The sequence below is a fragment of the Octopus sinensis genome, linkage group LG16, assembly GCF_006345805.1.
Source record: "Octopus sinensis linkage group LG16, ASM634580v1, whole genome shotgun sequence".
Taxonomy (NCBI): Eukaryota; Metazoa; Mollusca; class Cephalopoda; order Octopoda; family Octopodidae; genus Octopus; species Octopus sinensis.
The window spans coordinates 36,650,613-36,678,523 of NC_043012.1; the positions used below are offsets into that span (position 1 = coordinate 36,650,613).

The following is a 27,911-nucleotide window of genomic DNA, read 5'->3' on the forward strand; positions in this document are numbered from 1 at the left end:
TACTTACATATACTCTCTGTCATTCATACATTCTCTCAAGTCCACTCAAATAGGGTCTCATACATACATTGTCACTCGTACACATTATCTGCCAGTGTCTTATACATACACACTCATATATTGTCTCATACGCACACATTGTTTCTTCTACACTCATTCATACACTTTCTACCCCCCTCTTCTCTCTTTTTCACACTCTTGTAACGAAAGAATATTTTAGTGAGTTTTCAGGGTTGACGGTTGAACGCTTCAAGAAACAAAAAAAAAAAAAACCGAAAAACACCAGAATAAAAATAAAAATCGTCGGCGGGATTCCCCCTCCCCGCACCCGTAAATAAATATTTATGTCTACAAAAAAAATAAAAAGAAAAAAGTGTATCTGCTTTGTTTGTTTAATTTTAGCCGACCCAGGCCATCATTAAATTCTGCTTCTCACTTCCTAGCAGCTGTGTGACCGGAAAACGACTGGGGGCGCCTAACAACCACAGGGAAGGTGAAAACACGCATGAGGGTGAAATAGTGACACAGTAGTTTAGTGAAGAGGTGAAGAGAAAAGAACAAACAAAAAACATACTAGTTGTACTATATTTTAACTTTGATTTTAAACTTAGCATAGAAGTTAGTTCTCCATCGAATTTTTACACTTTGTAGTTTATTAATCTACCGTTATTTTCCTAGACTTTAACGTACTTTTTCAACGACACAACAACCTGAGTTTATTTATTTTAACTGAGATTTCTCTCTCTCCACCCCAGTCAGATTTTTACTTCCTTCCACTCAACATAGACTTTCCTTAAGATCGTGGGGGTTGTCTATTATGTTTGTGTATTATACGTGTTGTAAAGACAATCACATGTCCTCAGAATATTGAACATAATAAATATTGTAAGACATTTGGGTACCCAGCCAGTCATGGAAATAATAAAGAGTCCGTTTGGAACAGATATGATCATTTTCAGAGATTATATTTATAGAAAAGATAAAGCCAAGTTGAATACCATGTACTGGCGATGTGTTAAAACGAATTGTAAAGGGAGATTGGTGAGCATTCTGGATTATAAAGAAAAAAACGTGGAAGAAATTCAACTGAAGGTCAGAGGTCAGCATTCTCATCCTCCTGATCCTGTGGATGTGAAAGCAAGGAAAGCATTAATTGAAGCGAAGTCAATTTTGAACTGCCACGAACTACCCAGAAACGAAAAGGTAACCGTCATTCGACTTAAATATTGTTTTTTTTTTTTTTTAGCAAAAAAAAAAAAAAAACTTTCGAAATATATTTCAGCTTCAAAATGATATTTATTTATTTTGTCTTTATTTACAAAACATTTTTTTATTTATAAAGTATATATTTAATAGCTGAATATGTATATCTGATAGACACACTCAACTGTTTCTCTCTCTGTCTGTCTGCCGGTTAAATCGGTAGAAAGTTACAAAAGTGACTCTGGGGCCGACATTTTCGTGCAAACACATTCTCCAACCGACTTTAAATCTGAGTTTGTTTCTTTTTTGTCAATCGAATCATATTCTTTTGCTGTTGGTGAACTGCAGCCTTCCTATGAAACCTAGTGACTTCTTCTATAGTTTGGAACTAAGTATATCGATCTGTATTTGTAGAACCGGTTAGTTGGACACCAGATTAACAACAGCGATTTGGTTTTGAAAACCCTTGTAAACATTAACCACGCACACACACACACATTTTCAATTTTTTTTTTTTTTCATATATACCGTCTGTTAAATTCCATCATTATAGTGCCCCGTGTAAAGTGCCGCGCAGTGAGATCGAACCCCAAATCTCGGTGTTGCAAAGCGAACTTTGTAACTAAACGGCCATAAATGCATATGGGCGGAGGTAAAGAATACGCGCCCCACCCGTTTTCGGTGTAACCCAAACCGCCGAAAACGGGTGGTGTATACTATTTATCTTTTACTTGTTTCAGTCATTAGACTGCGGCCATGCTGGAGTACCGCCTCCAAGAATTTCTTGTCGAACGAGTCAGACGCTTTCGGAAATTCCCGATGTGAATTTTCCGAGGCCTCTCCCCCATTCCCTTTTCGCGTGCGCACATTTTTTTTTCCTATTCGTTTAGAGGAAGTTGTTTTACACACGTTTTTTTTTTTGTTTATATACGATGGGCTTCTTTCAGTTTCCATCTACCAAATCCACTCACAAGGCTTTGGTCGGCCCAAGGCTATAGTAGAAGGCACTTGTCCAGAGTGTCACGCAGTGGGATTGACCCCAGAGTCACGTGGTTGGGAAACTAAATTCTTACCATGTGAATTTTCCGAGTCCCCACCCCCGTTCGCGAGCGCGCATTTTTTTTCATATTCGTTTAGAGCAAATTGTTTTACACGTATACTATTTTTCTTTTGTTCTTTTTTGCTCGGGTCAAGCGCTTTAGTTTAACCTGAAAGGCTTTTATAAGTCAATACTGTATCCTACTGTTTGTGGTGTTAGCAGTGCTATATATAGTTGTTTACAAGACAGTGATTGTTGGTACCAAGTTCTATTCAAGTCCAGGCCCCTAAGGACAGTTGGTTCTTGTAAACAACTGTCCTTAGACAAAAGACTGACTTTTCATTGACCAGTGTTTACTCATCCCATCTTCTGGTGTGGAGGATTTCCCGCTCCTTGGTACCAACAAGTTCTTATTCATTTCAGTCGTAGATACACAAGCGTTAAGTTGTCTGTCTATCTCTCCACATCTCTGTCCGTCCGTCCGTCTATCCATCCCAAAAATTGGTATTTTTTAATGAAATACCATTCAGACTGCATAAATTACGATTATATCGGAATTTAATGTGGAAAAAAAAAAATGTTAGGCGCACACACGTACATACTGTTATATTCGTCATATTTATTACAGAATCTTGAAATTCTGAACACATAAAATGTGTGTGTTAGTATGTATGTGTTCACACCAACCTGTTTTTTTCCTTCTTTCACATTGAATCCTGATATGATCGTAATCTATACACACGCACGCACATGAAGTCTGTTTTTTGACCATCGTGTCTCGTCACTTGTCGCGATTATTTCCTTCAGGAGGTTTCCCCAATTTCTTGAAATCAGCTCTCTTCGTCCACTTTCCCCTTATATTTTCCCAATTTGCAGGTTCCTTCCATTGGAATCACTTGCCAATATTCTAACCAGGCGCCACCCCGTTCCACACACATCACGTCACAGAACCAGTGCAGGCTTCTCTCTTGCACGTTACATCTGATTCCATGAACCAACGCGGTAGCCTCTATATAGTCACTCGACGCGCTAGAAACAGCAGCCAAATCTCTCTCAAATTAACATCGTTAGCATCCTAAAAGATCGAACATCTTGATTAATGGAGTCTTGGGTTCCTTGCTTATAGGAAAATTACTGGATGGTCACGGTTGGAATGTCTGTGATCATTGGTTTGTTCAATCAGGGCTTACATAGGACTATAAACCATAACATTCAATTAGTCTTTCCCTGACCCGTTATTCACTTTCTCTGTAATGTCACCGTACTGGTGTTTATAAGAAATACAGATTTTATCGCATGTAATCCTTTCTCGGACAGATATATCCATCAGAATGGTCGAATTTGTTTCCGCCTTAAATAATTCCAATCTCGTGGAAACATGCCATGTGTAATAACAATATCTTTTCTTTCTGAAACGAATTGTTTTAATTGCTTTTGTTGTTGAAGGGTCTGCGATATCTGCTCCTGTATCAGTTATTATTAAATCAACAGCTATTTATTAACAGAGTTTTAAATATCATTCACAACAGATGGATTGACTTAGCTTCCTGAATGAGGAACTGCCTGGTAACACCAAGAATGTCCTTTTTACATGCATTAATAAGAGAACATTTACGTGGTAAATATTCTTTAAACCCATTTTGACGTACGCGATTATTCTGCCAGTGTTTCCATTTGATTGTGGATGATATAGGGGTGTTTTCGTAGGTCTACACCCAGTTTTAACGAAGCCAGATGCTCGAGTTTATTAATTATGAAATTCACAGACATTGCCAAGAAATCCGCCAACTTATCGCCGCCAATTCAGCGCGGAGTCAAGTTAGCGGTAAACTAACTCATCGCCTCAATTAATTTACTTCAAAAATTGAAATTCATAGAGGTGAAATGGAATGGAAAAAAATACCTTTATTTAAAGAAATGGAATGTTAATTAAAATATCCTATTTTACTAAAGTATAAATGTTTAAATCACTGGTTCGCTACTAATTCATCGCCGCCAATTCATCGCGAGCCAAGTCGTCGCTAACAAAACTCATCACCGAACCACTTCATTATCAAACCAAATAATTACTAATCAGACTAAATTAACAAATTACAAGTTAGCTAATTATCAATTTAAATGTGACAGCGTTTACTTATTTACTGTTCGACGCTGGCAACTTCGGTTCATGCAATTAATTTAGAACTGTTTGAGCTACGGTTGCTTAAATTTCTCAAGGAGGCCCCTTCACAATGGAACGTGTTTTCAGTCAGCGAGGCAAAGAGAAGTTCTCACACGATGGCTATTTGTTTATATTTGATAAATTTAGTAGGACCGACACTGACTTAATGTTTTGGCGTTGTGAATTAATCGGCAGATGTAAAGCAAGAATTCACACAAAATTTGGCGATGTTGTGAAATTTATGAATACTCACACACATGATTGTTCACCAATAAAGGAGGTAGTACAAATGGCCAGAAAAACGAAAAGCTGCTCTCGGAAGTCAATGGAAAGTCCAAATATAGTAATTGATGAAATATTGGGCAGTGTTTTCCGACCGGTAAGCACTTAAAATAAGCATTTTTCCTTCTATATTTCTATGTACATAATAATTCTTTCTAATTTTGGCTCAAGGCCAGCAATTTTGAGAGGAAGAGAAAGTCAGTTATATCGATCCCAGCGTTAAGCTGGTACTTCATTTTATCGACCCAAAAGGGATGGAAGGTAAACATTGATTTCGGCAGGATTTGAACTCAGAGCCAGAAGAAATACTGCTAAGTACTTATGTCAGATGCGCTAACAATTCTGCCAGCTCACTGTCTTAATAATATATATATATATTTTTAATAGCAATTAAGCATAAATTAAATGAGTGGGAATTGAACCGGTATGTTAAATTAAGGCACTGTGACTCTCCACATACAACAAAGTTTGTTTCAACACACGAATTCACACAAGGAATCTTGCAAACCAGATACAAAACATTTTATTATTTTAAATAAATTTGTTTTCATTTCCAGTGGAATAATTTGAATAATTTCAGTATTTAAGTGTGAAGTGATGAAATGGTTTGTGAAAAACTTGCTTGGCGCTGACAAGTTTTCCACGAATAGTCGTCTCAGCTTGTTTTCATACACAAAATGCTCCAAGAATGTCATTTCTGAAAGAAATACAGTTCTTCATAGCTCCTTAACTCATTCTCTTTCTTTATTCTTTATTCTTAATAGTTAATTCACCCAGAGTATCAGTAGCGTAGCTTGGGGTAGAGTGAGCCGCCCCTGGCGACGGTTTTCGGAAGGGGAGAGAAGAAACAATTTTGGGGATGACCTTCCTAATGCTAGCAACTTTACATCATCATCATCATCATCATTTAACGTCCGCTTTCCATGCTAGCATGGGTTGGACGGTTCAACTGGGGTCTGGGGAGCCCGAAAGCTGCACCAGTCCAGTCAGATCTGGCAGTGTTTCTACAGCTGGATGCCCTTCCTAACGCCAACCACTCCGAGAGTGTAGTGGGTGATTTTATGTGCCACCGACACAGGTGCCAGACGATATATATATATATATATATATATATTAATCAAAATAAAAACATGATGCCAAGGATGTTTTTATTTTGATTAATTTACTCCACCACCTACACCACCAAACGGTATATACAGGTGCTTATAATTATCAAGTACTCACCCTGAATTTCTGTACCCAACTATATATATATATATATATATATATGGGTTCTCCTGCTTGTGTGGCATGGTACAGAGTCCTGTTGTCAGGTATAGGGTCTTCCAGCAGTCATCTTGACCCAGGGCAGCACTTCCTCCTTCAGGCACTTGAGGTAGGTCTCCGTGTTGAGTGCGAGGCCGTGTTGGAAGATAAATGGAAGCATGTGTCATCACTGGTGATCACTCCAAACACCATGATGTTGATTGGGTGTTTGATTTTTATCACTCTTGGTACATGTCCTCAGATTGACACCCAGACACTCTGAAATGTTCATATTGGAGCTTCTGGCTTGAATGCCATGCACTACAACATGTTTCCAAAATTCTGGCAGAGTGAATTGTGTCATGGTGCTGTTTCTCTCACAGACGGTGCCCAACTGACCCTACTGTACTGTGTAATCGACAAAATAAAAAACAAACAATGCGCATGCTCAAAATTAAAAATATAAAATGGCAACAATTTACTCATCGCACCTTGTATATGTATATATATATAAGTATACACAAAACATAAAGAAGAATGAATAATTATACATCTTCAAAAATTATTTATTATTCCCAAAATAGGGATAATGCTGTAAAATCCATATTGGTATCAAAATCTATACCAGCCCCTGTTCCCAAGGTCCCAGCTATCCCGTCTAGATTCAAGGGCACACAGCTATTTAACACCTGATGGATCTTCATTGAGTAGGGGGAGATGTTTTCAAGAAACAACTTGACCTCCTGCTATCCAAGCTTTGGATATTAACCTAAATCAAGGCAGGAACCTCAAAAGAGGGCAGCAGTGTTGAACTCCCTCCTTCAGCAAAAGCCAATCACATATGATTGGCCATTGAAAGGGCTGAAAGGTATAAAAGAATTCAAAGAATTTACTTCCAATCCAATACGTGTTTCTGCTGGATAAATGCCTTAATGTCCTTTGACACAGTATTTAGGTGCATTTAGTTGGTTCAGGCGCAGTAAGTATTCATCCAAGGTAAACTATTCCCATGTAGCTTTGTCCATGTTCAAAGAACATGGATACAACCTGTTAACCCCCAATTTTATTTCTCTTTTTAATATTTGATAAGATGGATACAATCGAAACCGGTTATATTTTAAATCACTCACAAAAATATCAAACATTCTCTAAAATATATTTTTGTGCCTTTTCCAACTTTATTTACTTTTTTAACCAAAATTCTTGATTTGTATGAACTCTTAACCCCTTTTCAACTATATATATATATCTGGCTCCTGTGCAGGTGGCACATAGCATGGCTGTTGCCAGTACCGCCTGACTGGCCCCCGTGCCGGTGGCACGTAAAAGCATCCACTACACTTGCAGTGTGGTTAGCATTAGGAAGGGTATCCAGCTGTAAAAACTTTGCCAGATCAGACTGGAGCCTGGTGCAGCGATCTGGTTCGCCAGTCCTCAGTCAAATCGTCCAACCCATGCTAGCATGGAAAGCGGACTTTAAACGATGATGATGATGATAATTGGGGGAGAGGGATTCTCATCCAGATATCCAATTAAGTTATACAAGAAGGAATCATTCCTAATAACTGGCATTGCAGTATCATCATAAACAGTTATCAATGTAAAGGAGATGTCTTAGAGAGAAGTAACTATTTAGGAATCAGACTATTGGATCAGATTATGAAGGTCATGGAGAGAGTTAGAGCTCAATTGATTTGTGACAAGATTGAGCTAGATGAGATGTTGTATGGCTTCATATCCAGAAAAAATACCACAAATGTAATCTTCCTAATGAGGCAACAGTAGGTGAAATGTTTGGCTCAGAGCACAGTAATAGCTTACTTTATGGGGACCCACTCTACGAGACCCTGGGTTTACGAGCTTTATTTTATTATAAATTTTTCTAGGACAAGATCCAAATTTTGAACCAAGTGCAAAAGTTTCTACTGCCATAACAAGTGCTTCTGCATATTACTGAGAAATTTATTGAGAGCAAATAAAAGCTTCTTCTAAGCAAACAACTCTACACTTGATTTTTAAGAAAGAGATCTACAAGTCTGTCTATGAGTGCTTGTGAATCTGCAATCACATCTCCAAGTGATGGTGTGCATGTGTCTAGTGCGAGTGAAAGTGGTTCAGAAAATGGTTATAATAATATTTTTAATTATAAGTGGTCTTGATATTCTTTTTGCTTTATATAAAATAATCTTTACATTCTACTGTTATTCTATTGCCATTTATTTATGAGTATTATAAATTTTACAGGTAAAATATTTTTCTGGGAACGAATTACGATTTATAACATTGCTACTATGGGAAATTATTGCTCTGTTTTACGAGTTTTTTGCTTTATAAATGACCTCCAGGAACAAATTAACTTGAATATTGAGGCATTGCTGCGTGTGCGCGCGTGTGGTGTCACTGATTTTTCCCAGTCGCATTTTCCCAGCCGACATTTCCTAGTCACATTTTCGTAGCCGACATTTCTCGACAGCAGTTTTTCTCCCAGCAAAACTACTTTAGACAATATTTTCTGTTTTTGTTTGCAATAATTCTATGAAAATTATAATTAAACACAAGTAATCAATAAGGAAATGGATTACATGACGGGAAATGTTTTTTCGTTATGTTTAATTAAGGCTGTAAATTAATTATTTTCACTGTAAAAAGGTTATCAAACAATTAACTTCACAATTTCTCTTTATAAAATCGTCAGAAGATTTAGAAATAATAGCGATAAATACTATCAAGTTACAAAGTTTGGTTCTTTTAGTAATTGCTTCCAGGAATATTCGAGAAATATTCGTTTGCTATAATTAAGTATTAACAAATTTTATGCTGGAATATGGACAACAGCATTTCATATATCTCGAGTATCAGAGGCAAGGAAAAAGCTTGCAACAACGGCTATGTCTATGGGTTTGACAAGAAAAGCAAGCTGGACAACCAGCTGTTCTTTTACTTGTGCGAGAGACAAAGATACGAGCAATGTCCAGCGAGGATCCATGTGAAACACGACACGGTGGTCAAACGCATGCATCTACACAACCATGTTCCAAACAGACCAAGGAAAAAAACCTTGAAAATAGCTTCTGGGATCAGAAGTCATGCGGCCGTGGCCGCGGCGGACCCGATGATGAATGCCATCGTGGCAAACAGGACAACCAATATACCACCAGCCTCTCTTGCAGCAGCAATGAGACCAAATGTAGGTACAACCGTTTACTTTGCCTGTTCATCTACATATAGAAAACCCCCCCATATATATAAGAAAAAAACACTTTCTTGAAATGTATCCGGTACTTTCGGTACCTATACCGAAGTTACGCCACACACACACACATATATATATATATATATAGTTATCAATAATAATATAGGGTGAAATCAATTAATTTGGAGTAATCATTAATTTCACCAAGTAGATTTATTCGGTGTGTGGTGAGGCAAATCGTTGCTAAACCCTTAATTACTTAGTATATATATATTTATAATGTCTTTTTGTTGAGATAGACCAGTGCTTTTCAACCTTTTTGCTGGAACGGAACCCCAAGAAAACATTTCACAGGCTCGAGGAACCCCTGTGCAATGATTTAATTGTCTTATCTGCACAGGAGAATTAAAAATTACTGTCGATTTTAGCATTTTTGTAACTTCTTGCGGAACCCCTGGACTGTCCTGGCAAAACCCTGGTTGAAAACCACTGATATAGACACACACGTAGATGTGTTTATATATACATACATGTGCGTGCGGCTGTGGTGGTCTCTCTTGGCTGGGATATCGATCGCTGGGAAAAGCGGCTGGGAAATGTGTTACGTTGTGTGTGTGTGTGAACATTTTATATTGTCGAGAGAGATTCTTGGTTTTGGCATAATCGGTCTGGTTTTCTTTTAGAGTGTATCCTAGTTTTTCCTGACTTTATAGACTAACTGATCACACACGCGCACGCAAAGGTGTGTGTGTGCGTATATAATTTCATTTACGTACCTGGAAATTCTACGAACAAATTCTGTTCATCGTTTCAATATTAATATATATATATATATATATATATATATATAATATATATATATATATATATATATATATATATAATGTCGTTTTGTTGATATAGACCAGTGCTTTTCAACCTTTTTGGTAGAACGGAACCCCAAGAAAACATTTCACAGGCTCGAGGAACCCCTGTGCAATAATTTAATTGTCTTATGCACACATATCTGCACAGGAGAATTAAGAATTACTGTCGATTTTAGCATTTTTGTAACTTCTTGCGGAACCCCTGGACTGTACTGGCAAAACCCTGGTTGAAAACCACTGATATAGACACACACGTACGCAGATGTGTTTATATATACATACATGTGCGTGCGGCTGTGGTGGTCTCTCTTGGCTGGGATATCGATCGCTGGGAAAAGCGGCTGGGAAATGTGTTACGTGTGTGTGTGTGAACATTTTATATTGTCGAGAGAGATTCTTGGTTTTGGCATAATCGGTCTGGTTTTCTTTTAGAGTGTATCCTAGTTTTTCCTGACTTTATAGACTAACTGATCACACACGCGCACGCAAAGGTGTGTGTGTGCGTATATAATTTCATTTACGTACCTGGAAATTCTACGAACAAATTCTGTTCATCGTTTCAATATTAATATATATATATATATATATATGTGTGTGTGTGCTTGTGTGTATATATATGTGTGTGTGTGTGCTTGTGTGTATATATATGTGTGTGTGTGTGCTTGTGTGTATATATATATGTGTGTGTGTGTGTGTGCTTGTGTGTATATATACATGTATGTGTGCGCGCGAGTGTGTATGTGTATACGAGTTCCTTTTTATGTGTTCGTTTGTGAGTGCTTGCATCGACGTTACTCTGTATATATGAGTGTGTGTGTGTGTTTCGTTTTACATCCGTTTTTCCACAGTAGTTATATATATATATATATTTCATAACTTTATTAATACAGTCAACTCTCGCGCTACTTTGCCAGTTTTGCGCGGTCCCGCTCAAATAATTAACAAAAGATTTTTTACTATGCCACCTTCAACTCTCGCTACTATGTCACTTGTAAACTGAAGCGTACGCAACTTTTCGAAATTTTGTACATTTCATATTTGTAATCTTGTGGAAAAGTTCAGAAAGTGGCACACAATGTCAGCTCAGAAACGCAAGCGGACTGAGTTTACGCTGAAGGAAAAGAAGGAGATTATCGATGCTGCGAAAAACGAGCCGAACCAGTCTAAGCTGGCTAGAGAAATGAGCAAGAAATGGGGCATCGAAGTCAAGAGGACCACGGTGAAGGGCATTCTCAACAGAAAGGATGCAATCGAGGCAGCCATCAACGTTGGAATTCCATGGAAGTGCACGAAGCTGACGCAATCTCACAACCCGAAGCTCGATGATGGCGGGCTAATGTGGCTGAAACAAGCAAGAGGACAGAATCTGCCGGTCAGTGGTGATCTTTTGAAGGAGAACTTAATAAATTTGGAAGTCTTCTTTTTACCATTGCATTGAACTTCTTATTGGCCTTACTTCCTACCCTGTGAATTTTTATTCGTATGTTCAGTAAATTTTTGGTTATGTAGTGTTTAGATAACAGACCCTCGGTACTATGCCACTTTGGCTCAGTCCCGCAGGGTGACATAGTAGCGAGAGTTGACTGTAGTGACTTCGAATACCACTTTCAAGTGTGTGTATATTTTTATATGACTACGTGTATGTGTTATGCATGTGTGCATATATATGTACACACACACACACACACACATATATATATAATATATATATACGCACAGATGCGCATGTACTCAAGCATATATATATGTGTGTGTGTGCTTGAGTATGTGCACATAAGTGTGTGTATAGCTTATTTAAAGCAACTTCAATAAGTCAGTTCTATATTTAAGAGACGAGGAATTATGTACATTATTTACATTTGACAGATATTTGTCCTCATCTTGTTTGTTGTTAACACAACGTTTCGGCTGATATACCCTCCAGCCTTCATCAGGTGTCTTGGGGAAATTTCGAACCTGGCATATGGCATAGTGGTTAAGAGCATGGACTACTAACCCCAAGATTCCGAGTTCGATTCCAGGCAGTGACCTGAATAAAGATAATAATAATAACAATAATAATAATAATAATAACAACATCGAAAAATACCTTAGGAATGAGAACCCAGGTTCGAAATTTCCCCAAGACACCTGATAAAGGCTGGAGGGTATATCAGCCGAAACGTTGTGTTAACAACAAACAAGATGAGGACAAATATCTGTCAATTGTAAATAATGAACTTCAATAAGCCATGCAACGAGTAAAATTTTAAATTCACTGTCAGTAAAGTCATTAAAAAATGTTGGTGTCTGCATTTGTATTGTTTTCCATTTAGTAAATTCCTCCTCTTCCTCCTCCTCCTCCTCATCATCATCATCAAGAAGATGATCACCACCATCATCACTTTGCATTTATTTTCCATTCTGGCATTGCTTGGACTGTTCATTCTGGTTTGAGTCAGTTCTTATTTGGAGATACTGACCCCATAGATGGGTTGAAGAACAACATCTCATTTTGTTGTCTCACTTTTGATTTGGTTTCTATGGTTCGATGCCCTCTCTAAAACCAACAGCTTGATAGTGTGTATTTAGACATATTTCCTCATGACAGCAACTCTAAGGATGTTACCTGGCCCTCAATAAGATCTGTCTTCTTTCAACTCTATATTTGTCTTTGTTCAGTTGGCCAGCCATTTTACACGGGGTACCAGGTGCTTTATTTCATGTCACTAACATTTTGAGGTTACTTACAATACCAAAAAGCTTCCACAACCATGGTTCCAGGTTCATTTCTACTACATGGCACCTTCATCAAGTGTCTTCTGCTATGATCCTAAGCAAATTAAGTATTTGTGAGTAGATTTGTGTGGGTCAGCCACAATTTGAAGAAGCAGATTTTTTTTCATGGCCAGATACTCTTCTTTCTATCACTTCTCACCCGATTCAAAGCAGGTAATACTTTTTTATTTTCTAGTTCAGACATGGTTGTAAATGGAAAATTGCAAACAAATGATACTGTTGTATAATGGGATTGAACCTGCAATCACTTGGTTGTGAAATGTAACACTTAACCATACAGCCATGACAGCACCTCTCTGTCTCTCTCTCTCTCTTTCTCTTACATACACGTTCTTTCTCTTTTCCTCCCTCATCTCTCTCTCTATATGTTTCTGGAATGTGAGGAAATATTTCTTTCATATTTTTGCAGAATGCTAACTACAGCACCAGAAAGAAACTAAGCAAATCTTCAAGAGCAAAACCCATTTCTGACTTGGATCCTTTCAGTTCCGAAGTTAGTAAAGTAAAGGTAAGCAAAAATATACGATATAGGTTAGGTGTGTGTGTGTGTGTAGGGGTGCAATGGGTTGTTGTTTTGACACAGTGAGTTGAGAGAAATTTGGCTGCTCTTTTTAGCGTACTGAATAACTATGTAGGGGTCTCCCTATTGTCTTGTGTTACAACTGGTTGATAACGAGTTGGGGTAGTTGACAGAAGATTGAGGTAGATGACTGAAGACTGAGGTAGGTGACACTGTAGTAGATGACTAAAGTTTGAGGTAGATGACAGATTGTGGTAGATGCCTGGAGATTGAGGCTGATGACAGAAGATTGAAGTAGATGATAGAGAATTGGGATAAATAACTGAAGATTGAGATAGATGACTGAAGATTCTGTTAGTTGACTGAAGATTAAGGTAGAAGACAGAAGAATGAGATAGTTAACAGAAGATTGAGTTATATGACATAAGATTGAGGTAGATGACTGAAGATTGAGGTAGATGACTGAAGACTGAAGTAGATGACTGAAGATTGAGGTAGATGACTGAAGACTGAAGTAGATGACTGAAGATTGAGGTAGATGACTGAAGATTGTGGTAGATAGCAGAAAATTGAGGTAGGTGACTGACAATTGTTGTAGATGACTGAAGATTGAGATTGATAAAAAAAATGTGAGGAAACTGAAAATATTTCTAATATATTTCAGCAATATAGTCATTTCAACCGAAGAAAGAAAGTGACCAAATGTCCAAGAGTGGAAAATATAGAAATGTTGTCCACCCCTGTCACGGCTCCCTTCATTCATGAAGTCACTGAATTCAAGGTAAGCAAACAAATGTATAAGGTTTCGTTTTGTTGCTGTTTTTCTTTTTCACTCAGTTTACTTAGTGACCACCAAGGCAGTAGGGACCCCCCCCATGTCTTCACTTGTCGTAATGTATGTATGTATACTAATCATATCTCTCAGGCACGTGGAAGAGAGTGTAATTCGGCAGGAGGACTTAAATGACATGCAAAGGTACATGAAGCCCAGTTACAACTACAGCCGGCTATTACCGGTAAAGGTTTTAGTTGCCAATTCTGTACAAGACATTGTAGATCTTTAGCTGGGCTAAAAAGTCACATTCGATCACAGCACCAGTAACAGTTAAGCTTCGTGCAATGGCCATACTCGATAACGAGGGGGCAGCCATAATGTATGTATGTATGTATGTATGTGTATATATACATGTATGTGTATATATACATGTATGTGTATATATACTACAGCCGGCTATTACCAGTAAAGGTTTTAGGTGCCAATTTTGTACAAGACGTAGATCTTTGGCTGGGCCAAAAAGTCACATTCGATCACAGCACCAGTAACAGTTAAGCTTCATGCAATGGCCATACTCGATAACGAGGGGGCAGCCATCATGTATAGTATACTATGTGTGTGTATGTATGGTATAGTATGTATGTATGTGTGTGCATGCGTACATATGTATGTATATATGTAAAATATAACCGGTGTGTATATGATGAGAACACTAATTTATAATTATCACTCAATGATAAGACGTTGGCACTGCATGGTACATTGGACAAATGGCTTCTGTTATAAACTTACATGTCCATATGAACGAATGGTTCTTAACCTGGGTTGTAGTGTCCAGTTGTGGGCATTGTGGGATCACAAGATGGTAGCAAATGCCTAATGGGAACTGGATGTTTAGGCAAGTTGTGAATGTTCTCAGAAACAAAATGTTTCAACTCAGTGGAATCCTTTTATTTTAAATATCAATAAAAAATCATTGGAAATTGTAGCTGTGATACCAGTGCTGGTGGCACGTAAAAGCACCTTCCGAACGTGGCCGATGCCAGCGCCACCTTGACTGGCTTCTGTGCCGGTGGCACATGACCTGCTGTGCTTGAGGAGACCTATTGAGTCAAGTACATCAACATCAAAATAAATATCAAATAGAAATTGTTGTTGTGATACCTGTGCCGGTGGCACGTAAAAGAACCATCCGAACATGGCCATTGCCAGTGCCACCTCAACTTGCCTCCGTGCTGGTGGCACGTAAAAAGTACCAACCGATTGTGGCCACTGCCAGCCTTGCCTGGCACCTGTGCTGGTGGCACGTAAAAAGCACCCACTACACTCACGGAATGGTTGGCATTAGGAAGGGCATCCGGCTGTAGAAACACTGCCAGATCAGACTGGGCCTGGTGCAGCCTCCTGGCTTCCAAGACCCCGGTCGAACCGTCCAACCCATGCTAGCATGGAAAGCGGACGTTAAACGATGATGATGATATTACAAAAATAAAGCAGAAGTCTGTCAGGATTAGAATGTAAGTTGGACATTGTGTTATCGGTGAGTAGAAACTTGACTGACGATGTGACAAGTGTGTAACATCACTGCATTAGTCCTCACTTTGATGGTTTAACGAAACCACTCAGTGCAAAATTAAGCAACTGTTAGGTTACGGTGATATTCATGTGAAGAATGCCATTTGTTGAAAGATGGTGATGAGATACAGGAGAGAACCGTGTCGGTGGCACGTAAAAAGCACCATCCGAATCGTGGCCGAAGCCAGTGCCGCCTCAACTGGCTTCCGTGCAGGTGGCATGTAAAATGCACCAATCCGACCGTGGCCAATGCCAGCCTCGCCTGGCTCCAGTGCAGGTGGCACGTAAAAAGCACCCACTACACTCACGGAGTGGTTGGCGTTAGGAAGGGCATCCAGCCGTAGAAACATTGCCAGATAAGACCGGAGCCTGGTGCAGCCTCCTGGCTCCCCAGATCCCCAGTCGAACCGTCCAACCCATGCTAGCATGGAGAACGGACGTTAAACGATGATGATGATGATGATGAACCACCGTGGAAAGTATGATGGACTTAAAATGATATCGAATATCCTTATAGAAATGATTCTTTTCTCGAAAACTGGTGGAAGTCTGTAAAGTGACTGAACAGTTGTGTCCACCGATTAAATAAACCAAAGGGGAGGTGGCAGTGCCGTTTTCAGGCATGGAAACCTAGAACGGTTGCTCGGGGGCCACACCACTCTAGGCACCCAGTTCTGATCTACGTACGAGAGTGGTTCTCAGCCATTTTTTGCCCATAGATCACTTTGATTCCCATTTTACTCTGCAAGATCGAAATAAACATTTGTTTTTTTTAAAACAGTCCCATTACATTTTCATAATTAAATATCATTAGGACTTATATAAAAAATTTTTTTTAATATTTTGTAGAAGTAAAACCAGTTTATTGGACATGAATTTTAACAGCAAAATCTTATGTAAACCCCAAGAAGGGCCATGTGGACAGCGTATATTGTATGCTGTCAATAAGTAAATAGTATGGGGCTTATAATCCTGTTAAGACTGCTCTGGGTGGTGGTGGTCGTCGTGAAATAGAAATGATTATTTCCACCTTCCGGCTGAATGTGTCTCTCCGTAGTTATGTCCCTTTATTTTCTCGCCAACTTCGATATTCGTAGTAAAAAAAAAAAATCAATAATACGAGATACCAGTCTTATACTGAGGATATAATTTATTGACTTTAGCTTTTAGCACTAGAATAGCTTCAATTTACAGTACTGATTAATGTTATAAATGGAATCGCACATAATCTGATCGAAGAAATTCTTGCATATATGCAAACGTTGGGTGAGGATGCAGTTTCCAGTTTCAAAAACCAATTTATCATCGATCTTTCACTTTGGGACATTAAACTGCTTTTAAAAAATATTTAAATAAATTTCATGACCGTCTCCAAGCACTTGATGTAGACCTCCATGTTGAGTCTGAAGCCGTATGTATGTATATATGCATATAGGTGCATGTATATATATGTCAGGTCACTCTGACATATATATGTCAGAGCGACTGGTAACATGTAGCTCAGTACAACCTGTTGCCTGGTTGGGCCATTGGCAAATAAACTTGCAATATTACAAATCCTGCTTGGTGAGTCAGGTGGTTTTTGAACACCTTGTAGGATGAAAAACAAGCCCTGTCAAAGGGTGGGACTTAAAAATGACCGGTTTGGTACCAATGAGCACATTTAACCTACCAGGGTGGGTTAGACTCTAATCCATGGCAAAAGCAAATAACCCAGAAGATGAAGAACTCAAGTCGAAAAGCCTGAGGTATGTTGTTTGTTGAGTCTGTGGCAATAATTTGTACCAAATTCCTGCCATCTGCATTTCCAAAAAGTGTGGTTGGTCCTACACAAGCCTTCACCACTTGAAATAAATCATCTGTTGTGTGGTCTGACAGCTAGGCTGTTGGACTCTCTTATTTCATGAGGGTGATCGTTGACAGAGCGGCTAACCGGCTTCTGTGCCCGTGGCACATAAAAGGGCACCATTCGAGTGTGATCGTTACCAATGTTGCCTTACTGGCACTTGTGCCTGTGCTAGTAGGGTGTCAAGAGCACCATCCGAGCATGATCGTTGCCAGAGCAGCCAACTGGCTTCCGTACCTGAGGCACGTAAAAGGGCACCATTCGAGCGTGATCGTTACCAACGCCGCCTTACTGGCACCTGTGCCGGTGGCACGTGTAAAAAGATTCGAGCGAGGTCGTTGCCAGTACCACCTGACTGGCACGTAAAAAGCACCCACTGCACTCTCGGAGTGGTTGGCGTTAGGAAGGGCATCCAGCTGTAGAAACTCTGCCAAATCAAGATTGGAGCCTGGTGCAGCCATCTGGTTCGCCAGCCCTCAGTCAAAATCGTCCAACCCATGCTAGCATGGAAGGTGGACGTTAAACGATGATGATAAGAAAATCCACCAAGTGTATGTACATACATGCAAATGTACACTCATGTATTGCTGAGAGTTATTGATCAAAATTGTGGCTGGAGCAAGATCCTAGCTAGATGGTATAAGGGGATATGATGCTGTAGACAGAACCATAAAAGGGAACAGTAAAGGGGGCAGTAGAGAGAAATACTAAGTTGTTACAAGAGAAGCTAGGGGTCAGATATACTTAGCGAGGGAAGAAACAGAAAGTAAGAGGTTTGCTCATGTTTTATGGCATAAGGATGAAGGAAGTGAGGTGTTGAGGATTGCAAGACAGTTTTTTGGAAAAGATCGAGACATCATTAAGGGTTTGTGGGGGGAATTTTATTTAGAATGATTGTAGCATGCCCTTACCAATACTGAAAAGAAAGATGCATGGAAGAAAGAGGACTTATGTCAAATAGACCCAACAAAGGGACTTTCCAGCCAAGTTGGTAGCAATATTGAAGACATGGCAATTAAGGATATGAAAGCAGGGAAGGCAGCTGAGGGGCTGAAAATATCTAGAAAGCTGGATCATGTGCTAATCACATGTATAGTCAATCAGGTAGTATAGGAAATTGTCATACCTAATGACAGGTGTAGCAGTTCAGTTTTGTGCCAGGAAGGGTCACTACTGTTTCCCCTCTTGCATGACTAGAAGTAAGCTGATGTACCAAGCATTTGATTATCGAGTGGAGGCCTTTGACTGGGTTCCATGCTTTGTAAAGTGGTGGTCATTCATCATCATCATCATCATCGTTTAACGTCCGCTTTCCATGCTAGCATGGGTTGGACGGTTCAACTGGGGTCTGGGGAGCCCGAAGGCTGCACCAGGCCAGTCAGATCTGGCAGTGATTGTACAGCCAGAAAACAAAAAAAAAAACCCAAGTAGTGGCTTGTGAGGGTCATCTGAGCCATCCATAGTGGTGTGAGTACAGTGATGAGTTAGCTGATAACAGACTACCAGAATGTTCCTTCTCGAGCCATGCCTGGCTCATAAGGGCTGGTTTCCTGGTTTCATTGGTGTATAGGTTCCCCACCTGGACAGGACGCTGGTCCATTGCAGGTGAGCTGCAAGATGCAGGAGGAAAGAGTGAAAGAAAGTTGTGGTGAAAGAGTCAGCAGAGGTTCGCCATTACCTTCTGCCGGAGACACACGGAGCTTTGGTGTTTTGCTCATAAACATACACATCGCCTGGTCTGAGATTTGAACCCGTGATCCCTCAACTGCAAGTCCACTGCTCTAACCACTAGGCTATGTGCCTCCACTAGTTATATATGTAATGACTTCAAATTTTGGCACAAAGCCAGCAGGTTTGGGGAGGGAGTAAGTCGATTACATTGACCCCAATATGCAACTGGTACTTATTTTATCAAACCGCAAAAGAATGAAAGGCAAAGTCAACCTCGGTAGAATTTGAACTCAAAATGTGAAGACGGACAAAATGCTGCCAAGCATTTAACCTGGCGCCCTAACGATTCTTTTCTACTCTAGGAACAAGGCCTGAAATTTTGGGGGAGGGGGCCAGTCGATTAGATTGACCCTGGTACGCAACTGGTACTTAATTTATTGACCCCGAAAGGATGAAAGGCAAAGACGACTTTGGTGGAATTTGAACTCAGAACATAAAGACAGGCGAAATACCGCTAAGCATTTCGCCCGATGTGCTAATGACTCTGCCAGCTCGCCACCTTAGTTATTTATATAATGATATAATAATAATGAATTTATTGTATCAAAATAAATATCAAATGGAAATTGTAGTTACGATACCTGTGCCGGTGGCATGTAAAAAGCACCATTTGAACGTGGCCGATACCAGCGCCACCTTGACTGGCTTCCGTGCCGATGGCACGTAAAAAGCACCAACCGATCGTGGCCGCTGCCAGCCTCCCTGGCACCTGTGCCAGTGGCACGTAAAAAGCACCCACTACACTCATGGAGTGGTTGGCGTTAAGAAGGGCATCCAGCTGTAGAAACTCTGCCAGATCAGACTGGGCCTGACGCAGCCTTCTGGCTTCCCAGGTCCCCGGTTGAACCGTTCAACCCATGCTAGCATGGAAAGCGGACGTTAAACGATGATGATGATATATATACTGTGCTCAGGTGCACCACAACTGATCAGAAAAGGTAGCTAAATGTGTATGTAGAGGACATAGAATAATGCACAGGAAGAGTGGTTAAAAAAAGGAGTTGAGGAGACATCAGGTGTACTGTTGATGAATTTCAGGAAGTGTGGAAGTTTTGAAGGATGTAGTGTCCTGACAGCTAACAACTGATGCAGGGAGTTTATTAAATTCTTCAGCAATTCCGAGTGTGAAAAAATGTTTCTGAAAGTTATGGTTCTTATGTTGTTTTTTGATTTTGTAAGCATGTCCATGAGCGTTAGACATATGGAATTCAGAAAGGTGCCCCCATGGTTGTTGTTGTTAGAAAGATGGTGGATAATCTTGTGGGTGTCTACCATGTTAGTTACCACATGTCTGTGCCCAGGGAAGTAAGACATTCAGAGCATGGTAGATGCCTGATGGTGGGTATTTGTCTGGGTCCTAATTTCTAAACAGTTTCCAGTTCACAGCATTCTTCTATTTATTTTACTTCTCTTTACCATAACAGAGAAGTTTAAGGCTGACTGTAAATGGGAACTCCTGTATGTTTAAAGAACTAGTTCTTATAGATGGATTGGTCAAAGATTCGGAGAAAGAATTCCAAATATGGAAACCAAATCTAAATTAAAGATGTCTCACAGTAAACTTAGCAAAGATTAAAATCTAGTCAGTAGGAAAGAAAGCAAAACTTGCTATTATCAGACATGACTGCATTGGTGTATGAGATACATATTGAGGATAACAGCTGTAGAAAGCAGTGTGGTGCATTCAGAGGGGATATAAGAAGGTGATTGAGGAAAACATGAGACAACGTGGTGATGACCAGCTTGAGGAACCTGGACCTTCTGAAGATGACAAGGGAATGGAATGATTTGGGATATGCAGTGTTTGATAAACCCTGTCCACTGGTGAAAGCACAGTGAAACAAACACTGAACAGATGGTATTGATGTTGTGATCTATCCTTCCTAGGTTATTTATATCCCTTTCACATCCCCCCCTTCCCTCCACATTGGTATTTTCCATCAACCACTCCTCCCCCTTTGTTCATCACTTGCTACATTCACTCCTTTCTTCAATCATATGTCACTCTCCGCTCACACTCTTATGAAACTCCTCGTCCCATATGATCCACTGTCTGTGTCCCCTCTTCTTATACTTCTTGTACCTTGAGGGTTTTCTCTGGCATCCCAGCACTACCATCTTTATTTTCTTCCTAGCTACTCCCACCCACCCACCATTAGATAATTGGAAATAGCCATGTACCTTCCCTACAGTAAGACACCCGTGTTTGTCCCTCTACCATACTTCAGCCTCTCAACATCTAACGTAACCCCCCCCCCCCCCCGTCAACTACTCTCCCTCACCACTTAGTCAGGGAGAGCTTTTTCTTTTTTCTTTTCCCTCTTCCTGTTCTGCAAATGAATCGACAACCTCACTTGTGCTGGTGGTATGAGAAAAACACCCAGTACACACTGTAAAGTGTTTGGCATTAAGAATGGTATCGAGGTATGGAAGCCATGCCAAAGCTAACAGTTGAGCCTGATGCAGCCCTGTGGCTTGATGTAGCCCTGTCAAAGAGTCCAACCCATTCCAGCATGGAAAACAGATAGCCAATGATGACGATAATGGTGATGTCTGTCTGAATCCAGAGTTGGGTTTCTTATCTAATACATCCCTGTTATTCCTTCACCTATTTTGACCACCCCTTTCACACCCTTTAATCTCTCTATCAGACACTCGTTCCTTCCCATCACTTAACTCTCTCCATTCACTGATGCCACTGCAACCAGGAAACAACACCGAAGCCTCTCCCTTTTTCATCTCCCTGACACTCACCACTGCTCTACTCCCTTTGTTCACTGCACCATGCGATCCATGCAGCATAAAATTGTACTGGACACGTGCCCTATTCTACTACCACTCTAGGGTCGGATTAAGACCCATAAAAGCCCCAAACACTTAAAAGGGTGGCCCCATGTATATGCAATTTAAAAATATAAAAACCATAAGATAAGTTATTAAACATTGATTAAATCTATTAGGCGAATATTAACAATATTCAGTCGCATTAATCATGGCTACTCACATCTTTATATATAAAAGTAAGGTTGTGTGTCTGTCTCCTACGATTTAGATTCCTAACTACTCCCACATTTTGCGGTGCAGTGTAACCAAAACCGGGTATCTTATAGTCGTGATTCATATCGAGCCCTTCTGGGTATTAGCGCGCGTCTACGATGAGTCTACGATTTTAAAAAAATTTACCATGATTTTTTTCCATTTTAATGCATTTTTTCGCTATTATATAAGAGAAGTAACTCTCTAAAAATGTCTACGATGAGTCAACGATTTAAAAAAAAAATTACCATAATTTTTTTTCCATTTTTAATGCATTTTTCTGCTATTTTTTGGCTATAACTGTCTAAAAATGCTTATATAGTTATTTCCCTTACAAACCCGAGCAACGCCGGGCACTACTGCTAGTACATTATAAAGTACACGTAATTACATAACAGCACTGGCGTACGAACACGCACGCACGCTCAAAATATGTTGTTTCTCAACTTCATTAATCTTTTAAATGATTAATATTGAAATTAAAAACAAAAAATATTTTAACCCAGAGAAAAGAAACTTCATTGGGTTCCGTGAATGAATATCTCTGCCGAAATATCGAACAAATTGGGACAAGAAGCAACTTCACGAAATATATATAAACATTTGAAAGTTTATAGTAATTTCGGCATACCCTCATAAAAGAGTTTGATTTCTCCATAGCTTCCAGAAAAATGGATATTTGTAATGAAATTTTCTACAAATTCCTCCTAGATAAGGTGGATTAATATTATATCGGAATTTAATGCCAAAAACAATTAAGGGCGCGCACTGACACACACCACATACCTTGAAATGAAACTCGAAATTTTGAAAAAAATTATGTGATTTGTTTCAGTGTGCAATGTGTGCGCGCTCAGTATTATTATTATTATTATTATTTTTAGATTAAATTCCAATATAATCGCAACCTATACGACCAGAAAGTTGCTTGTACAAAATTTCATTATAAAATATCAAATTTTCTGAAAGTTATGAAGAAAAAAAGTCAGGGCGAGTTGTGTTGGTATGCTGTAACTTCCAAGCAAAAGTAATTTTCTGTCCGGGTTGATAAAATTACTTACGATCCAACGAATTTTGAAATGTTTGAATAATAGACACTCACTCTGACTATTTCACTTCATTTTTTATTAATCATTTGGTTAACCAAATCGTTCGGTCAGCTACGTTTGTGAAAGTCCTACTGTCATCGTTCGCGATCCCATCATCGACATGCTCGCTTTACTCCAAGTCTGTCTCCTAGTTTATAAATATTTATGCTTATATGGACGTGATTGAGAAATCCTCGTGAGATACAACAAAATGTATTTGAATGCACGGATCTTGCAAAACCAAATACAAAACCCTAAACATTTGAAAAATACGGAAAAATAAAATAAAAATATGACTAGATGGTTACGTGTGAAAATCTGGTAGGAATCGAAACCTTCACGTCGAGTACTTGCTTTTTTTGGTATGTATTGTAGTTTATAAGCTTACTACACTCAATAGAATATAGTCTTGGATAGAGAGACAAATGCAGCAGAGATAAGGGAGGAGGTGTGCTGGTTCTTAACACGATCGTTTGACAGTGACTTTACAATGACAGAGTGTAGCTGTCATTTTTACTGACTCATCGATTTGCCTGTCACACAGCAGCCAGTCACAAATACACGCAATTAAGTTCACAGCTTTCCTCCTTTACAGCCACAATATGCCGTCGCGATTTGCTGTCATCTCATTCATTCATTGATTAAATTTTCAATAATAAACAACCTTTCCTTTCCCTTCTTTTGCCAACCAATTCACTTTGTAATCATTTGACACATGTGCGTCATTAAGCGAGCTGTTTCTCACGTGATTCGGTTCCTCCAATCAGATGCAAGAGTTAGATATACGACAGTTTCTCGGGAATTTTGGTGATCATGTCGGATGTAGCTGACTCAAAGCCATTACCGTCTTCGCTTACGCAATCCTTTATGAATGACTTCAACGCTGATATTGTTAGCAGAACCAAAAGCGATAAAAATGTTCTGTTAGTTGCAGATGATCCCCCTCCTGCAATGAATTCTATAAACTTCATAAACCTAGACGAATGCAACCAGCTGGCTGGTTCGAGGAACACTAAACGGGTCACCGCCAGTTCTGTTAAATTGTTTCGAGCCTTTTTAAAGGAGACCAATAATGGAAGGACTGATTTTGAAAATTTTGATGAAGAAATCCTTATCAATCATTTGATAACTTTTTTTAAGCGGGTAAGAAAACCAGATGGTGATCTCTATACGAAGAATGGTTTGCTGTCAATTCGTTTCGGACTCAGAAGGCGCTTGTTAGACTTACGTAAAGTTGATATTACTAAGCACCCTCACCTTAATTCAGTTTTTACTGCTCAGATCAATAAATTGAAACGAGAAGGCAAAGGAGATATAAACCATTACCCTCCCATTAGTCACGATGACATGTTCAAAATTTATAGTTCAGGGATTTTGTCACCCGACACGCCGAAAGGGTTGTTAAGGAAGATTTTCTTTGAAACTGAAATGTTTTTTTGTCGACGAAGTAGAGAAAACCTAAGGGATTTGAAAGGAAGTCACTTTAAAATTGAAACCGACGATCAGGGCAAAAAATATTTGACCACAGATTTTGATCCATCATTTGGTGGTGGACCAATCAAACGGATTTATGAAACTGGCACAGACATATGTCCCGTGAAAGCTTTCCGCAAGTTTTTGCTGAAACGTCATTCTAGCTGTGAGGCGTTATTTCAACGTCCCGTGGATATAATTCCGTTTTCTGAGCAGGATCCTTGGTTCCATTGTTCAGCTCTCGGCCTCAATAAACTCGCCAACATGATGAGAGAAATTTCTTCAGAAGCCTGCCTGTCCAAGATATATACAAATCATTCCATAAGAGCTACTTCAAAATCGGTCTTTGATCTCGTCTGGAACGGGCTCTTCTCGCAGAATTCAGCGAATCCAATAGCACCTGCCTCTAGTGAGATCAGCAATATTAGTGACACAACTTCTGTTTCAAGGGAGAAGCCAGGGCAGCGACGGCCATCGTCATCTCGAGGAAATGAAACTGATATCGATTTGAAATCGAACTTAGACATACAAGAAATTGAAAGGAAACACGCCCCTGTGGTGAGTTCTTCATTAATACTCATCTTTATAAAACAGACTCCCATCTCCACTTCTTCACCTGTTGTACCTTGTTTCTCTTCCACGGTCCTCCAGTCTTCTAATTTCACCTCTTTTATGACTCTTGCTCGTCGTAAATTAAGTGAGGTCACAAATTTGGTCCGGGGGCTGCTTAACTGACATTGATATACCAATAACGAAAGCAAAGACTGAATCACACTCAAATATAACTGGGTGTGACCTAGATATTAAGCTACTATTTCTTGCAGATTGAGCGACCACTATACTCTTTGAATCGGGTATAGTGATGTATAGAGTGAAAGAGGTTGCGGCTATTATGCCTTTCCGTAATCCTTACTACAAACAATAACTGTAACATGTAATATGCCCACACTCTGATGTATACCAGCCAGTGTATCATTTGAGTAAGGTGAAGGGTTCCATGTGTGTTGCTCTTGTTTAGCCCAAGGTCAACTTCATTGAGGCAACCTGTAATCAGAGCCTTTCCGACTGTGACAATTTCGTCTTTTTTTACTTAAAACGAAATTCAGCCACTGTGTATCGAGGGTAAACCCTACCATCTTAAGGGTGGGGTGGGGGGAGAGAACTGTGTTTCTTTTCTTTAAAACGGTGAGGATATAATCTGAAGAAGAGCTGACTATTATTTCTAGCAGGCCGAGTGTCCACGTAGAGGGTCGACCTGCAAGAAATTGGGGGTTTAGTGGTATAAAAAAGTGTGGGTTGTATTGTGATAGGAGGATGGGCGATATAGGTGTGCGAGGGCCCTATTATTGTTGTTGGGATGAGTGGTGGGGTTTAGCTCCCCCAGGTCAACTCTGATTGAGCAGATTTTTTTTACCAAAGACATTTCAAACGTGACCATCCCGTCTTTCTTAAATACAGGCAACCGAAGACGTCATCTAACGGAGCCAGTTTAAAGATGATAAGGCGTGATTTGAGGGAGATTTAGTTGCTATTTCTAGCAGATCTAGCTACAATGAAAAAGTGTCCTTTGGACCGAGTGCAGGGATGTATAGGGAAGAGATATTACCTATACAAGTGTGCTCCCCACCGACTTTGTTTCCTCATAACTTCCAGAAAAATGGATATTGTTTAATGAAATTTTCTACAAATATGCTTCAGACGATACAGTTTTCGATTACATCGGAATTTGTTGTTAAAAAAAGTTTTTCCGAGGGTAGGGAGATGGATTTCGGAATATACACAAGAATTGGCTCTGGTTTCTCATAACTTAACGAAAAATGGATATTTTTTAATGAAATTTTCAATAAAATCCTTTTCAGATCTATATTACGATTATATCAGAATTTAAACCCTAATCCTAATCCCCTCCCCAAAAGACAAAAACTGGTGGGTGTGCACATATACTTACTGACACATCACGAAATGAAACTTGAAATTTCGTAAAAATTGTGACGTGTGCCAAGTATGTGTGTGTGTATGTGTGTGTGTTTACCGTTTTGTTTTCATATCAAATTCCGATTTAATCGTAATTTACAATTATCTAGAAGGTACTTGTAGGAAATTTCATAGAAAAAAAAGTTAGGCGATCTTTCGTCTCTCGTAGACCTTTCCGTCGATTTCCGTAAAAAATTTTTTTTTTTTTTTACATATGGGCTTGCGGGAACTTTTGAAGTAATATACATACATATATACACATACACCGAGTAAAAAATTCCAGTTATCTCTTTCTTTCACACATTACTCTGTCTCTTCACACACACTAACAGAAGCACTTCACTTACACAACATACTGTCTGTCTCCCACACCCCATCAAACACACACATGTACATCAATGCTTCACATGCACGGTAACTTCAAAAGAACTTCCCTCGTCATACAATAGCTTTCTCTTAGTCTCTTTCGCTCTCATTACTTCAAAAGTTCCCGCAAGCCCATATGTAAAAAAAAAAAAAAAATTTTTACGTAAATCGACGGAAAGGTCTACTAGAGACGAAAGATTGCCAAAAGGTACCATTTTTCTGAAAGTTATGAGGAAACAAAGCTAACAAGTGTTAATTTTCAGAAACTGTCCCCCCCCCCATCCACCTCGGTAAACATTTTAAACAACAATTCCGATATAATCGTGTCTACATCATCTGAAGCGTATTAAAAAAAATCATTAAAAAAATATTCATTTTTCTGGAAGTTTTGAGGAAACAAAATCGGGGTATGGTTGGGGTATGCCACACACACACATAATGTAAAGAAGTGGTACGAATGTATATTGTGGTAGGTAGAGGGTGAATACTCTGGTACAGTGTACTATATAATAAAGTAGAAGAAAAATAAATAAAGTCGGTGCTTCAGCATGGCCGCAGTCTGGTGATTGAAACCATTAAAAGAATAAAGGAATGCGTGTGTAAAATGGTTTTGTTAAGGCAGGCCAGTCCTGAGTGAGTGGAACTATGATCAGAGGCATGCCATCGATGACCATCTCGTCTTTTCCTCATGTGTAGGTAACGTGGAGCCACACTATCGAATGGATCCTTTTTCTAAAACGTTAGGGGGGGGGGTGCCTTG

The 27,911-nt window shown here is 39.4% G+C and overlaps 1 protein-coding gene across 5 annotated transcripts in view; it reads left to right on the plus strand.

The window, feature by feature from the left end:
• Positions 1-495: 495 nt before the first annotated feature.
• LOC115220336 overlaps positions 496-27,911 on the plus strand; it is a 72,864-nt gene continuing 45,448 nt past the window's right edge. Inside the window, exons 1-3 of one of the 5 annotated variants that reach the window (XM_029790441.2) lie at positions 496-1,203; positions 13,177-13,275; positions 13,952-14,068. In XM_029790441.2, coding sequence (XP_029646301.2) covers positions 913-1,203; positions 13,177-13,275; positions 13,952-14,068 — 507 coding nt within the window. In that variant the 5' untranslated portion in view covers positions 496-912. Of the gene's footprint in view, positions 1,204-4,237; positions 4,783-8,456; positions 9,118-10,996; positions 11,362-13,176; positions 13,276-13,951; positions 14,069-24,118; positions 25,370-27,911 lie in introns of those variants that run through there. The other 4 variants (XM_029790439.2, XM_029790438.2, XM_029790440.2 and 1 more) reach the window with 4 other exon arrangements.